This window comes from Paroedura picta, chromosome 4 (assembly GCF_049243985.1).
Source record: "Paroedura picta isolate Pp20150507F chromosome 4, Ppicta_v3.0, whole genome shotgun sequence".
NCBI lineage: Eukaryota > Metazoa > Chordata > Lepidosauria > Squamata > Gekkonidae > Paroedura > Paroedura picta.
This window is the reverse complement of record NC_135372.1, coordinates 81,802,644-81,818,950: the sequence shown is the minus strand read 5'-3', so window position 1 is coordinate 81,818,950 and position 16,307 is coordinate 81,802,644. Positions and strand designations below refer to the sequence as shown.

The 16,307-nt window shown below is 41.1% G+C and overlaps 1 protein-coding gene across 3 annotated transcripts in view; it reads right to left on the bottom strand.

Moving 5' to 3' along the window:
- The window catches only part of TUT4 (terminal uridylyl transferase 4), a 53,106-nt gene that overhangs the window by 10,418 nt on the left and 26,381 nt on the right, over window positions 1-16,307 (bottom strand). For all 3 annotated transcript variants that reach the window (XM_077333735.1, XM_077333737.1, XM_077333736.1), the window contains exons 10-24: window positions 16,139-16,258; window positions 15,511-15,732; window positions 15,149-15,323; window positions 13,817-14,547; window positions 12,606-12,756; window positions 9,906-9,992; window positions 8,458-8,561; window positions 8,262-8,319; window positions 8,061-8,164; window positions 6,925-7,014; window positions 3,260-3,373; window positions 2,494-2,571; window positions 1,728-1,905; window positions 1,092-1,139; window positions 926-1,008 (exon numbers count right to left, since the gene is read on the bottom strand). In XM_077333735.1, the coding sequence (XP_077189850.1) occupies window positions 926-1,008; window positions 1,092-1,139; window positions 1,728-1,905; window positions 2,494-2,571; window positions 3,260-3,373; window positions 6,925-7,014; window positions 8,061-8,164; window positions 8,262-8,319; window positions 8,458-8,561; window positions 9,906-9,992; window positions 12,606-12,756; window positions 13,817-14,547; window positions 15,149-15,323; window positions 15,511-15,732; window positions 16,139-16,258 (2,343 nt within the window). The remainder of the gene's footprint in view (window positions 1-925; window positions 1,009-1,091; window positions 1,140-1,727; window positions 1,906-2,493; window positions 2,572-3,259; window positions 3,374-6,924; window positions 7,015-8,060; window positions 8,165-8,261; window positions 8,320-8,457; window positions 8,562-9,905; window positions 9,993-12,605; window positions 12,757-13,816; window positions 14,548-15,148; window positions 15,324-15,510; window positions 15,733-16,138; window positions 16,259-16,307) is intronic.

Below are 16,307 nucleotides of genomic sequence, written 5' to 3'. Positions count from 1 at the left end.
TGAGGGATGGGTCACCCTCTTTGGGATCCCCTAGAAGTGGACCCCTTGGACCAATCATTTTGATGTTTGGAGGAGAGTCAGAGCTTCCTGCAGCTACCCAGAACGTTTGGAGACTGTAACTTAAACCCCCACCCCCAGGCCCCAGGAAAGGTGAAAAAGCCGATATTCCCATTATAGTCAATGGCGCCATTGACTTTAACGGGCCCCTAAACTGAATCGGCCATATTGGGCACAATCTAAGCATCTGGCAAATGTTTTTTTTTTGGGGGGGGGGTCTGTTAGGCTGTCCATCAGGAGGAAGAGCTCGGTATTACTGTACTAGTGGTATCTCAACTCAAACCCTCAGACCAGCTGGGCTAGAGAGTGCATAGAGATGCTAAATAAGGTGGGAGAGAGGGCCATGCCCTGTGGAACTCCACAAGGAAGCTGGCAATAGTGTAACTGATTCTCTTCCACTGCAACCTTCTGTACCCAAACCTGGAGTAAGAAGCACAGCCATTGAAGGGCTGTCACTCAGATTCCAGCATCGGCAAAGTGGTGAGCAAGAAGCTCAGGGTCAACCACATCGAATGCTGCCATGATTCAACATTGCTTTTCTTACATATTGATGTTCTCACAGCATTTTGAGTGCAGGGGTGAAAGAACGTCAGAAAATCATATTCCATATGCAGAAATCATTCCATTAATGCATATTTACCTGTGGATCCATGCCAATAAACAGGCAACTGTAATCAACAACAGTGTTTTTCTAAAAAGAGAGCTTTTAGACAAAACTATTATTTGGTTCTTTTGGCTACATGCATGTGAAATAAAGTGGCCAACAGTTATGCAAGACCTCAAATATGGATTTGAAATACAGATGGAGTATGTAAGCACTGGAACAAACATCGAAAACTATATCCTTTGACAGGGTGAGAAAACTTACAGCTTCTCTTCCCAGTACTGGATAGAAAGGGGTACCAAATAGTTTTCTCCCATTGATTAACGCTTTCATTATGAAGTTGGTCACTGCGAAAGAAAAAATAATTAAAGAAATCATATTTCTTTAGGTATTCAATTTTGAATATTAAGGTTTTTTCTCCTCGTCTTACTTTTTCTGGAAACTCCTGCACCCAAGTTATGGTTCAAGTCAAAAGGATCTAAGCAAAGGAAATAAAAGAACAGGTAAAGGATACCGCTAGCAGTATAATTTTCTCTCGGAATTATTAATTTCTAGGTTTAGAGTCCTTTAACATAGAGCTCTATTTTAATAAAATACAATATTATGGGTTAAATTAAAAGGCACCCTTCTGTATGCAAAAGGTAAATTCCACATACAAAATGGTTGTTTAACTAACTAACTGGAACACAGAATAAGAACTAAATACAAAAATTATGTTCTGCTCACACTAGTTTTGTCAACCTCTTACACAAGCAGAAGCATGAAAACCGGTGTGGAAGCCATTTATGAATTCTTGTGCAAATGTCTATGAAACAGTGCTAGCTGATCTTTTTGTTTTGCTTACTGTTCTTTAGATTCTCTGAAGAGACTTTAATGAGCTTTATACCAGTTCAGAAATAATTATTTAATAAGTAATGTTTCCTATTAATGACTATTTTAATTGTCAGTTTATCTACAGTCAATTTCTCACTGTGTTAAGGGTGTAATACATAAACATCCTATGTTACTATGAAAGTTCCTCTAGGAGATGTATTCTTTTTACTGATAACTAACATTCCATAAGTACCTTCAATAGCAATGCATTTGGATGTCCATTGTTTCTCAAAGGTGGTTAACAGCTTTTTCTGTCGAATGCTAATGACATATTCCTTGAAGTCAAACTCTTCAGTGTAAAATCGCAGTAACCCTAACCAGAGTTCTCCCAGTGACTCTGTATTTTTCCCAAGAGAAGGTAAACGTTTTTTCTGTATAAAATTTAGAGCAGACTGAATTAACAAAAGCACTTTGGTCTGAACATACTACTTTGGAATGGTATGTGAATCTTTTGTGAAATTGGGTTTTCATAGTTTAAGATGACACATAGTAACAGGGAAAGGGAATAAAGTCCTACAGTCGTGGGAAATGCTCTGAGTAGACTCCAGATAAAGGCATCTTCCTGTCTCCTTCCTCCAGTCCCCAGTTCTGAGACAGTTCCCAAGCTAAAGGAATCAGTGATGTTTAGAAGGGAAACTCTACCTTAATGATGTTACAAGTCTATCCATTACCTTCTTGCTCTACAGGCTGACTGGGTTCATGAGTTTTTTAAATCAAAAAGCTAAGACAAGGAAGAATATTGCCCCCCTGGGGGGTTTGAAGTAGTCATCATCACCCTAACCCTAACCCTAACTTTTTCTGGTTTGCAGGAAGTTCTGTCTTGCCTGTTTACAGCTCTAGTCACTGGATTTAATTATCCAAAGATTGGACAACTTCGCTATTAGAACAGAAGATGTAGATTGTGTTATAATAAACCTATTCCAAAGAATTCATTGTTTATTACAGAATCAGAACATTACCAGTTCTTCAGTATCATCAAAGAAGAAAGCATTCCACCCATCAACCATTCTCTGAGGGATCTGTTGTCCATCAAATATCTAAAACATCATCAAGAATAAAGTCAATAAATAAGAAAAAGTACTAAACAGATACAGGATAAAAACCCACACACACTGACTTATCCTGATTCTTTATATCAGATATGGTTATTTGTATGGTGGGGTGAGACAGATAATACTTGTAATTGCTTATTGGTAAGGGCAAAGCAGTCTACATTTGCTCAGAAAGAGACTTACTCTAAAAAACTGACATTTTAGATAAATCAGTTTGGCTAAGGATAAACAAATTAAAAACAATAGTTCACCCTTTTTGCTTAAAAATGAAATAAAAAATTTAGAGTCATTTGAAGTCACAAATTCTTCTTGACTAAATCTATCTGGATTTAGACATAACAATATTCCCGTATACTAATGAGTCTATGAAGGAATTAATGCGTTATATCATGCATATGACAACTATACATACAGATATGTGAAGCAAAAGTCTGCACATGCAGTTGTCATACATGATGATACCCATCAATTCCAATGAATTTTGGTCTGAATGATTGTAAAATAAAGATGGATACATATCAATTCCAGCAATAAAAAAGCTCATATTGACAAATTAAGTGAGCTAGGAAAAGATACATGTTACATCAACAGCTAAACATCAAATAATAGCTAAAACCAGAAAAAAACAGATTTCTCAAAACTACTGTTCACCTGCCTTTTCCTGATAACATACCTCTTGAAGAACTGGGATAACTGGTGGATTTCTCTGTTGTAGGAAGTATAACACCATAAGAATATAGGCATATGAAGACAGACTCCCTCTGGATGCATCTCCAATGTCACAGCGCTGGTCAACAAAATACATAAGAAAACAGAACACAAAATTTAGCTCTAATAATTATGACACAAACATTATTGGTTTCATAATTCAAATATCTGTTAAAAATAAATTGTGTTTTGTGACACAGCCAAATTTAAATACTGTACTTTTAGCCTTTGTAAGCAGTAAAGTAATAATTGAAGTTAAATGCACTCAGGGACAATTTATTACTGAAAGCTCTCATTTACGCAAAATATGCATTCAAATATGCATAGGTATGCATGCAAAAACCTGTGCAATTGTGTCTAAATGCCTGTGAGGAATTCACATGCATTGCCTATGCATAAGTTCCTCATTTTTCTGATTTATTTTATTACATTTTACATTTTCACGAGAATCATTTGAGTTAGGTTAAGGTGATTGTGAGCTCCATGGGCAGTAGGGATCTTTATGTCTTCAGTAACAATGAGATCAACTTTATAACCACTACACCACACTAGCTCTCTTATTTACATCACAACCTCTTTCTTAACTAATGAGAAGTCCAAAAATTGTTTGTGATACAACATGAGAATTTGTTTTTCAAAGTAAAAAATTAAAAATAAAAATCCTGACATTCGCCTTCCCTTTCCTCTCCCCACAACAGACACCCTGTGAGGTAGGGGAGGCTAAGAGAGCCCTGATATTATTGCTCTGTCATAACAACTTTATCAGTGCTATACCGAGCCCAAGGTCACCCAGATGGTTGCATGTGGGGGAGCATGGAATCATACCCGGCTCGCCAGATTAGAAGTCCGCACTCCTAACCACTACACCAAGCTGGGTCTTGTTTAGGAATAACAGTAATATCTTCTGTTATACCACAGAACTAAAGTCAGAACAAATTTCCTATTAAATTTTCTCAGGGAGGCTATCATGCTGCAGAGTGAAAGGACAGCTAACAATACTGTCTCCTGCCATCTGTCTGTAAGATTATAATTAGAAGACCCAGCGTAGCAATTTTAGACTTACAAGAAAGTGATTCTGCTGTACTCTATTAGAAGTGCATATTAGAATTCTATTGCTGCATCCAGGTCAGTCATATAGACATTCAAAAGCCAATAATTATTGTGGAACAATTTTCTGTTGACTAATTTGCTTACATAGCTGGTAGACTCACTCACAACACCAGAGAAACTGTCCCAGAAATACATTTTCCTAGGGTTGGAAATGGCTGCCAGGACAAGGAGAAACATGGGAAGAAAGGAATTCTTGTGCAGTCTATGCACAGTCCTTATCCTGGATCCAGGTGTAGTAGTTCTTACCTAGGTATGCCAGCCTCCAAGGTGGGGACTGGAGAGCTAATGGAATTAAAACTACAGAGATCAGTTTCCTGGAGAAAATGGCTGTTTTGGAGGGTAGACTCTATGGTAGCGATCCCCAACCCGTGGGCCGCGGACCACCAGTGGTCCTTCAACTAATTGGAGGTGGGCCCCGAAGGATGCCTTCCCCCCCCCCCCCCCCCGGCCCTTTACAACACACTTTGGGTGTCACTGTCTCCCATCACTCCCAGATGGGACTATCTCGTTGCAGAGAAACAAGCTCAGGGTTCCCACTGAATTGTCATTGTCATGAGTTAAAATTTCCATGAAAATAAAATGTTCCTTATGTTCATTGTTGTGGCGTGTCTGTATCTTATTTTGAAGGGATGTTTAAACATGACCATAGCGATCAGAGAGTGTTAGGGCAGTGGTTGAGAGTAGAGGAGTAAACTACACCCCCCATGGGCCTCAGTAAAAGGTGTTGAGTGGTCCCCGGTGATAAAAAGGTTGGGGACCACTGCTCTATGGCACTGGACACAGTCCTTTCCTGCTTGAATATTTGAACCCCTTTGCTTGCAACAGCCTTCCTCTAGCCATTTCCCCCCGACTGTACTCTGAGAAGAAATCCTGGGGGAAGGGGGGAATTGGAAGAGCCAATGGGGGAGTGCAACAGATCCAGCTTGTCCCTCCTACTGATTTTCCACTGTATGTAAATTCAACAAGGCCACTGCAGATATCCCCAAAGACCCCAAACCATCATTGGCTACTTTGGGGTCAAAGAAAGTCAACCTACCCAAATATGGAGAAAATCACCCTGGTAAATTTAAAAAATTTAAAAATTAAATCTCCCCCAACCAGAGGAACCCCTCTGAGGATGGATTCATTCATTCATTCATTCATTCATTCATTCATTCATTCATTCATTCATTCATTCATTCATTCATTCATTCATTCATTCATTCATTCATTCATTCATTCATTCATTCATTCATTCATTCATTCATCCATTCATTCATCCATCCATCCATCCATCCATCCATCCATCCATCCATCCATCCATCCATCCATCCATCCATCCATCCATCCATCCATCCATCCATCCATCCTTTAATTACATAACACTAAAATATAACACTAAAATATATACCCTGGGGTTACAACATAGCCCTGGCTGGTAATGGCTGCTCTAACCAACATGTAAGAGTTGGGAGCACTTTGTTTCAATGCATCTGAGGCACAAGTTGGAAGAAACCAGAGGCAAGCTCAGAGGCCATCAGTCTCCGGGGAAAGTCCTCCTTCCCATCTTGTCAAGTTTACACTGGTTGTTTGCAGCATAGTATCCATATGACGCTTTCTATGGACACTGGGAAAGTAAAGTCTTCACTGAGCCTATGTATTTGGTAGGCCAAGCAACGTTAACTGGTTAGGCAACTTTTATTAAGCCTGGTACTTGCAGAGTACCTTTCCTTTTCAGATTGGTGATCTAACCAATCCAGGACAGCCCCTGCAGAAAATAAAATGGCTGGCGCAATGTAAAAAAATCAATTATCCCTATGAAACGCAGAAACATATACTCTGCATTCTCACTGGATACCACTAGAAACCCCATGGAGAGTTATAAAATGCAGAAAGCATTCAGATCCTACAGATTACTTGACAATGAATCCATTCAAAATCTGAAGCAAGCAGTTTATGCATAATCAGCCCTCATAACAGACAATAGTAATTCTAAAGGAAGGCATCATTCACACATCTTAAGGCTCAGTGAGTCGATATGGGAGGAGATGATCCTTCAGGTATTTTGGACCTTGCATAAAACATAGAAGCAAACTGGAAGCCAGTGCAATTGGAACAGCACAGATTGGATATATACACTGTGTGAAGTTCCAGTCAAGTCTCTAGGTGCTGCATTTTGCACCATCTGAAGCTTACAAGCCATCTTCAAAGACAGCCACACATGGAGTGTTCAGGATTCCAATCTAGATGTTACCAAGGCATGTGTGACAACAGCCAGGTTGGCTTTCTGCAGGAATTCTTTAAGTTGGCAAACTGGCGTCAACTGGAAAAATGTACCTCTCAGCAATATTCAGAAGTATTCCCAAACTCTACACCTAATCATCATGAGGTTTAGTATTTCTACAACCTCACTGGATTTATATGGAAAAGACTGGAGTTCAATCGCACTAGTTCAGTGTATAATTTCCAAACAGTTACTGGGTACAGAAATGGTCTAGCACATCAACCTATACACTAAAAGTTATACTTGCTATATATTACCTTTGCAAAAACTTTCATTGTATATCCCAAATATTGCACTCTTGGATCAATGGCTGCATAGGTTGCTAGCATTCTTGTGTTGTGCTGCGCCTGAAAAACAAGTCAAGGATGTAGAGGCTGGACTGGAATTCAAAACATTACCATATGCAATCCAATTCTATAAATACTATCCAACAGTAGCCTGTTAACATTTACATTGCAAAATTTGGGGTTGGTCACAGGATATCATGTAGATAATTCAAAATACAAGGTGATAAGGAAATATCACAGTTGCTTATGAATGACTAGCTGCATGATTTTGTTTAGCTGCATGACTGTCATCTTAATAAGATGAGTAAGTTGGGCTCAGTATTTTGGCCAACATGTACAAAAATGGTATGGAAAATGCACCCCTGCAATCAATGAGGTGGCTCAAGCAGAGTTGTCTGAAGCTTAATCCTTCAAAGATGGAGGTCCTGTGGCTGGGTAGGAAGGGACCATGAGAGGAAGTGCATCTGGATGGTATGCAGCTTTCAGTGGCTTATTCAACCTGGGTGAGATCCTGGATGCTTCCCTCTCAATGGAAGCTCAGGTCATGAAGAAAGCGTGGCTAGCATTTTACCACCTTCGCCAAGCCAAAATACTAGCGCCCTACTTGGCCCCAGAACACCTAGCCACAGTGATCCATGTAACAATCACCTCTAGACTGCACTTCTACAACTCGTTCTATGTAGGCCTGCCCTTAACCTTGATCCGGAAACTAAAGCTGGTCCAAAACGCAGCAGCCAAGGTCCTCACAGCAACAACAATGGAAGTCCCACATCCGGCCCATCCTCCATCAACTGCAGTGGCTACCAGTCAAATTCTAGATCAGGTTAAAGGTTCTGGTAATCACCTTTAAGGCCATACATCATCAGGCCCAGTGTACCTGAGGGACTACCTTTCTGCTTACACCCCTCACACAGCTTTGCGCTCTGCCACTGCCAATTGGCCAGTGATCCCTGGCCCAAAAGAAGCCTGCTTGATCTCAACCAGGGACAGAGCCTTCTCTGTCCTGACCCCCATCTGATGGAATGAGCTCCCAGAGGAACTAATGCAGTTCCGCAGGGCCTGTGAAAGGGAATTTCATCTCTCACTAGTAACAGTACTATACTTGCCAGTGTATTGTATAAGCTGATGTCTCCTTCTAAGCCACTTCTTCTGTGCTCAAATTTTACTATAGGCACTTTGGCTGTGGTTATAGGCAAAATGTTTCTTAAACCTGAGAAGGAAAGGTTTCAGCATGTAATTTATTTCTTATAAAATAAAAAATTCACATAAATGCAAATTGCCAAACAATGCAAAATCAGTACACATACCTGGGTGCTTCTTAAGAACTTTTGCCAAATTTTCAATGATTTCCTTACAATTTAACTTCTAGGTAAAATAAATAAAAGCCCAAGTTAGTGTTTATATAGACTTTCTTTAAACAATTCAGATACAAGCAAACACTTTGAATAAGCATATGATATTATTATACTTCCTTTAATTCAGCTTCAAAAGCAGAACTCCTACCTCTGCATTTTCATGTCCTTCAAGTGTCATGCAAATATCCAAGTCACTGTCACGGAATCCAAATCCATTCTTTGAAGAGCCGAACAGACATAACCTGGCTTTGTCTGACCAAAAGAACAAGTTGCATAGATTTTGTACTACCATTAGACTTACTAAAAATGGAAAGTTATTAACTGACATTTGAGGTCAGAATCATTTCACAGACACAACAGCATTTAAATCCATATTTCTGTTGAATATATGTAGCTACTGAAAGCTATCTTGCTACGTTAAAAAATCATATTACCATTTCAAATGCAAAAAGAAAAAAAGAATGACCTTTAATCAGTGTCATGATAAATAAAATACAAATAATTGATACTTTAAAAAATTGTGTTTGTCGAAGAGGCACATATTTAACACAGTACAATAAGTCTCAGGAGTAATTGTATGAAACACAAGCATAATTTCCCCCCCAAGATACAAAATACACAAACCCTACTTAGTGTTTTAAATTATTTACTTCATTTATACCCCCATCTTTCTTATCAGTGAGTATTCAAAACAACTTATTCCCCTTTTTCCATTTTATCCTCACAACAACCCTGTGAGTAACATTAAGCTGAGAGTATGTGACAGGTCCAAAGCAACTCTGCTAGCGGAGAGGGGTTTAAAGCACTGGGTTCCCAGCTCCTAATCCAATACTTTTTTTTTTAAGGTGAGGATTTAAAAATTCTTAAAAATAAAAGAATAGCACATTTTTCCAGATAGAACAAATTGCTATTTTAAGGTTGCTTAGCACCCTCTAAGATCCATTGGAAGGGGTAGGGGAACACAGCTGGGAGGAAAAGGTGGCAGCAGCAACAGGGGATAATTGGGGCTTAATGCTCCAAGTATTTGGAATGGGACTGGAGGGATACTCCCAAGCTGCCAGCCATCTTCAATAGTGTGTGTAAAGGACACTTCCAACAGAAGGCAGTAAGCAGCACTGGCCTACATCCACACAGGATATAAAGTAAACAAGGCCAGTGCTCCTTTCTCTTTCTCGGGGGGGGGGGGGACTTCCAGCTGCTGGAGTTTGGAGGCAGCCACCAGAGAAGGTAATAAGCAGCAAAACTGCTGTGGCTTCTTATATACTTCCCTACACTGGAGAGAAGATGAGCAATGGCAACTCTCTTTCTCTGTCTTTCCTTCCCAACTTGTTGCTGTAGCTAACCCCTGCCAGGCAAAGAAGGTAAGAAAGCAGGAGAGAAGTAGGGAGAGGCAACAGCTGCTTCTAATCCCCCATCTACAGTGAGTACAAATATGATCAGAATGCAGTACCCACCTCCTCCGGCTGCCAACTTCTTTCCTTCTAGTGACCACGAGGAGGTAGCAAGGAAGGCAAAACTTTAGAACAGTATATCTTATTAAATATACACCATCTTTAAAGAAAACCAAATATACTTTAAAATGTTTCTATTACACACCATTATACTCTTTTCGAATAAATCTTTCCAAACTTGCCAGAATCTGCTCTCTGTTTTGTTGTTCTGAGAAAGGAGGTGACAATTCATCTAAACAAAGAAAAAATGAGGCTTAACAATATATTCATCAAATGAAAGTATTTTAACACAGATCTCATTGATTACTTTTATTAATTTCTAAGACCTCCCCAGAGCTTTCCAGCAATGACATTTTATATTTATTTTACAAATCTGTCCAAACTTTAAAGGCCTGTTTGCCCACTATGGTGGGCTGCCTCCCAGGCTATCACCGGCACAGGAATGTACATTCCCCACAGGGCCCTCTTGACCCTCTCTTGGTGGTGGGGGCCCCATATAGGGATCTTCTGGCTTGCCACATCAGCCCTGGTCCTTTTACTGGTGAGGGCCAGTGGCAGCTGCTATGGCAGCATGATTCCCTGTGGTTTGGGGAGCAGCAAGGCATCCTTCTCATGCCAGTGGCAGCTTGCCCTGGCCAGCAGGGCTCATTCCAGGGCTCTCCATTTTCCTCATGTGAGTTGTGGTGTCCCTGTCCTCTCTGTGGGGATCAGTAGTGAGTGGGGCCTCCCAGGGTGGCCGGGAGGGCATCCAAGAATGGTCCTGGACACCTTGATTACCAAAATCACTTTTCTCATCACCTTGGACTATACCCACTGCCTTGGAAGTCTTACCTTAAAACAGCCCCGCGGTGCTGCGGCGCGCAGACTAAATAAAAGAGTAAGGGCCCCGAAGGTGGGCGCTGTCCGGGATGAGGAAGGGTTGTTGGGCCCCTTCCCCTGGACTGACCAGGCCCCTTCCCCTGGACTGACCAGCGGAGGGCCCAATCGGGAGGTGCGAAGCACCTCCCAATTGGCCCCTCCGCTGGTCAGTCCACCCCCAAGCTGCCAATCAGCAGCCTCGTGCAGCACGGCTTCTGATTGGCTACCTGCCCGGCTAACAACCAATTGGGAGGCGCAAAGCGCCTCCCAACCCGCCCCACCCCCCACCAGAGCTTTCCTTCACTCCACGTCGGACATTACTTTGCTGGCCGCCGAGAGTGAAGGTAGGCTCCCTGGCCCCGCCCCTTAAAACGCTCCCCAAGCCCCGGGGAAGGCGATCCGTGGCTCCTGGAGCTGCGGATCGCCTTCCCCAGGGCTTGGAGAGCGTTTTAAAACCTGCACGCTGCCTAAAAACGCTCCCCAAGCCCCGGGGGAGGCGATCCGCGGCTTCTGATTGGCTGCTTGCCCGGCCAACAACCAATTGGGAGGCGCAAGATCTCGATGTTAGAGATCTCAATATTGGAGGAGATCCTCTGATGGATTTGTGGGAGAGCTGCCCTGGCCTCAACCATATGCCTGGCGGAAGAGCTCCGTCTTACAGGCCCTGCGGAAAGCTGGTAGATCCCGCAGGGCCCTTAGCTCTTCTGGGAGCCATTCCATCAGGTTGGGGCCAGGACTGAAAAGGCCCTGGCCCGGGTCGAGGCCAGGCGAACATCCCGTGGGCCCGGGACAACCAGTAAATTCATACCCGCAGAACGGAGTGCCCTGCGGGGGGCATAAGCAACCAAGCGGTCCCGCAGGTAGATGGGACCCAGGCCACGTATAGCCTTAAAGGTCAATACCAATACCTTGAATCTGATTCGGAAACAGACTGGTAACCAGTACAGATAACGAAGCACCGGCTGAATGTGGGCCCTCAAAGGTGTTCTAGTGAGGACCCTGGCAGCCACATTTTGGACCAGCTGTAACTTCCGAGTCAAAGACAAGGGAAGGCCCACGTAGAGTGAGTTACAGAAGTCTGATCTGGAAGTGACCGTTGCATGGATCACTGTGGCCAGGTGTTCCAAGGACAGGTAGGGCCGCTAGTAGCTGTGCTTGGCGAAGATGGAAAAATGCCGTCCGAGCTACATTGGTGACCTGAGCCTCCATAGAGAGGGAGGTATCAAATGTCACCCCCAAATTCCTGGCAACTGGTGCAGGTGTTAATTGCACCCCGTTCAGGCATGGGAGGCGCGCTTCCTGGTCCTGCCCTCTTCTGCCCAGCCACAGGACCACCGTCTTGGAGGGGTTGAGTTTCAGGCGACTCTGCCTGAGCCATCCAGCTACCACTTCCAAACAGCTGGCAAATGTATCCGGGATGGAGTCCGGCCGGCCGTCCATTAGGAAGTAGAGCTGGGTGTCATCCGCATATTGGTGGCATCCCAGCCCATAGCCCCGGACCAGCTGGGCTAGAGGGCGCATATAGATGTTAAAAAGTGTGGGGGAGAGTATCGCCCCCTGCGGAACCCCACAAGGAAGCTTACAAGGGCTTGACATACTCTCCCCCATCGCAACCCTCTGCATCCAGTTCTGGAGAAAGGAGACCAGCCATTGAAGTGCAGTCCCCCTTGTTCCAGCTCCGGCGAGGCGGTGTACCAATAACTCATGGTCGACCACATCAAATGCGGCCGACAGGTCTAGAAGCATGAGAATGGCGGAGCCGCCCCGATCCAGCTGGCGCCGGATATCATCCATGAGGGCGACCAGCACGGTCTCCACCCCGTGGCCAGGGCGGAAGCCAGACTGGTATGGGTCGAGGGCCATCTATCTCTATCTCATCAAAGGAACTTTCTCCCATTCAATATGGAAAACGTTTAGGTTATAAGTAAACCAATATTAAATTTTAAAATAGAATGCACAATTTGACTGGCAGCAAAACCTTACTTACCAAAGCATCTTTTACAGACTAGATCAAGTATTTCTCTAAATCTACTAGTCATTGGTGGTAGAGGTTTCAGATCAATTTTTTTAAAATCTTCTGGGCAGTCACTTTTGGAATGGCCATCTCTTTTGCAGATACTGCATACTATTGTTGGAGGCTATGGAAGAATTAAAACAAAATTATTTCTTTTTGAACTATTTAACTGACTTTTTCTATGGATATCTGATGTGTTTCAAGTAGTAAATGGGTTCAACTCAACTTACTGGGTAGCTTTCAAGCCTCTTTTTATATAAGAAATTGGGAGAAACACATGACTGTGCACTGTACATAACCAATGAAGTCTCCACTGGAAGCCCTCTATCTAACCCTCCATCTCCTGCCATGACAAAGTTTAACTCAAGTGACACATATCCAAAGAATGCAAGATGCAGAGAAAAAGTAAAGAAGGTAAAAAGGAGAATGAGGAACATCCATAGTGAGATTTAATTATACATCAATTTGAACTTTCGTTCTTTACTAAATAAGAAAACAGAAAACAGCATCTGAGCTTAACTCAAATTTATACATATGCTTTAATTACTATCATTCTCATTACTTAATATTTAACAGTAAAGTGAGTGGTTGATACTAATAATGAAAGCAGCAAAACCATTCTAGGTAGGGAAGTCCAAGCCCCTGCAGAATGTATTCTTCAGATACATTGTCAAAATGCATAATTAACTGAATAAGCAGTTGGTAAGATCTGTGAAGAGTAGCAAATTAGCATACAGATAATTAAAAAGTTAACAAACAGGAAAGAGTTAACAAAAAGAAATGTTCACATTCTGGGGCAAATTATATCCCCTGATGATTTACAGGATCCTCCCTACTGAAGGAGACAACTGCTAGAGGGCATGTGTCTGCAGCATCTCATAAAAAATATAGTTTGTGGTTGCAGTTTTCCAGGCATTGCTGCTGGCAAGTCAGTTAGAATGGTCACCCTGAGCTGAAGTACATGGACTACCTAAGAAAGGAAAAGAAAGAACTGAAACTGGCTGGGCTTCCAACAGAACACTTATGAGCTATAGAAACCTGTTCTCTTTTATGGACAGATGTCATGTTTGCCAGGCTTTGATCAAAGAATTTATCCTTCGTTATCCTACTAGCTGAATGACAAAAACATATAGTACATTAACTTCTGTAATAAACCATACAATAAGGTTTTGTGCAGACATTACCTTTCCAGAAGTCAGAATAAATTTATCAAATACATAATGCATATCTTCTGTGATGACTTCATCTTTAGTATTTTGAATTTCTCTTACTGCTTGGCAGTTGTGCGAGGTAGTTGATGTGGTAGTGCCTGAGCACATACTCTTCTGTGAATGCTCCATTTCTGAAATCTGTCTACTTTTAGTGTTGGATAATTCATCAACAGTATCTGTGTTGTGGGACTTACGTTCACTAAAAATGCAATGGTGGCTTAGTTCCTCTTCAACTGAAGGCTCTTGATCAACTTTTACTTTGAGTGATTTTTGTTTTAATTCACAGCATTCACTAGTTATAAGGGATACAGTTTCTTCTTGGTCTTCAGATTTTGTATTTAAAATTTCTGGCTTCTTTATCAGAAAACTATCTAAGTTGCTGGAAGTACATCTCCTGGACGTAGGTTCCATTTCACTACATTCATTAAACTCACATGCTTGTATAACACACCCATTATCTGTGTTCTGTTTCTCTGCAATGATGACCTGCTGCTGAAGGCAACAATTGGTTACAAATTCTCCATTTTTTTTGTTACCAATTTTTCCCTTTTCTTTTTTCTTGGTATCGAGTTTTGACTTAATTCCATCTTTATTCTGTGGACATGCAAAATACTTATATGCTGTCCTGAACCTCTCCAGGATGTACTCAAAGACCATCTGGCTGTTCAGGCTCCGTGCAACATTTCTTTTTAGTGCAAAAGGATCTAGAAAAAAGACAAGTTAGTTCCCAGTTAGTACACTATGAACACATTGTTTTTAAAATAATACAAATTGTTATGCAAGAAAGCATCTTCCCTTGAATATGATTATTCTTATTACAAGGCTGAACAATAATATAAAGAGCAGGGCTGTGCTTCCCATACCAGTCAGTATGGTTATCCAAATATAATTTTTCTCCTTACTTTATCAGTTAGTTGTCTAGACTGTTAGAGACAAGGAAACACTGCAGTACATGATTTTAACATGGTATTAATACAGCCAAACCTCAGTGCTATCCCCACAGCAGCCTTCTGGGGAAAAGTCATAAAAAATGTAAAAGTACATTTTTTGGTTTGATATTAAATTGTTAAAAATGTGAACCCAATAATTTGCGTCATAATTATCTAGTGATATGAAAGATTCTACAAAAGTAATATTAAAAATAATACTTTCAAATAGTTATGGGCGCATGAAAATTACTTGCAAGGCTGAAACATACAATTTCCTCCATAATTTCAAATATAAGACACACGTAATTTACAGAGATAGGCAAGTAAGGCAAACATAAAAAGAGTTCTCTAATTCTATCATGTGTAGTACACCCACCTTCAATGGCTATTCGCCTTTTAGGCCAATTTTTGTTCTCTCTGGTTAAAAGTTCTTGTACCCGTATACTGATAACGTATTCTTCCAAAGCAAATTCCAGTGTATAAAATTTCAACAATTCTAACCACAGTTGCCCTAGAGATATCTGGTTTGGCGTTTCCAATGCTAATGGAGACTGAAAAAAGGGAAAAAAAGGAAAACTTAAATTTCTCATTCCTTGGTTTTAAAATTTTATGAGTCCAAGAATACTAAAGGTAAAATTTACATTCAGTGGACTCTATCTGAACCCAGGTATTAATGTGAAGTACGTGTTAAAATCCTACATCAATTTGGTCAATTTACATTACAATAAAATTATGTACCTTGTCATTTTTCTCCTTTGGATGACTCTGGGTGTCTGTTTCTACAGTTGCTGCTTTCTTGTTACCACCTTTTTGCTGGTCAGCTTTAGCTTTGCCTTCCACACCTGCTCTGTTTTTCCCTGCTCCATTATATGATGGTTTGTATTCCCACACCACAAACTTTTCATCTTCAATGCCTTTCAGCTGGTAATCATCAGCCTTCTTAGAATCAAAGCCATCGATCTAAATCCAAACAAGGCATCCAGAGAACCAATTCATGTGCAAGAAACAAAAACTGTCTCAGTGGGCTATTTATTTTAAATCAAAAACTATTCTTAAACATAAACTCCATCGTTAAGTAGCACTATGATTAGGGACAGACCACTTGTCTGGTTATTGACAGAATTCTTCAGGGCTATAAAACTGTTAATTTCAATAGCCTTTTAATAATAGGAGTAACCAATAGCCAAAGTGCTGTTTCAAACATTGCTAAGGCAAATTGATTTTATTCTTTGAATGTAAAACTACCATGCCATAAACAGCTTATAAATCTGCCTTTATTCTCAAAGAGACTTGCTGTACATTGTAGAAAGTTCTTCTTGGCTCTACCTGAACTAATTTACAGTTGCTTGGAATATTTTTAACTCACCCAGTTGCCTAAATATGATGGTAATATACGTGGTTGTCTTTGTTGAAGGAAAAATATCACCATTAAGGCAAAAGAATATGAGGGGATTCCACCTTCAGCCTGACAATCAATATGGCACAACTAGAAAGAAAAAGAAGACAGGTTAGAATACTGCAATGAACTTCTATTT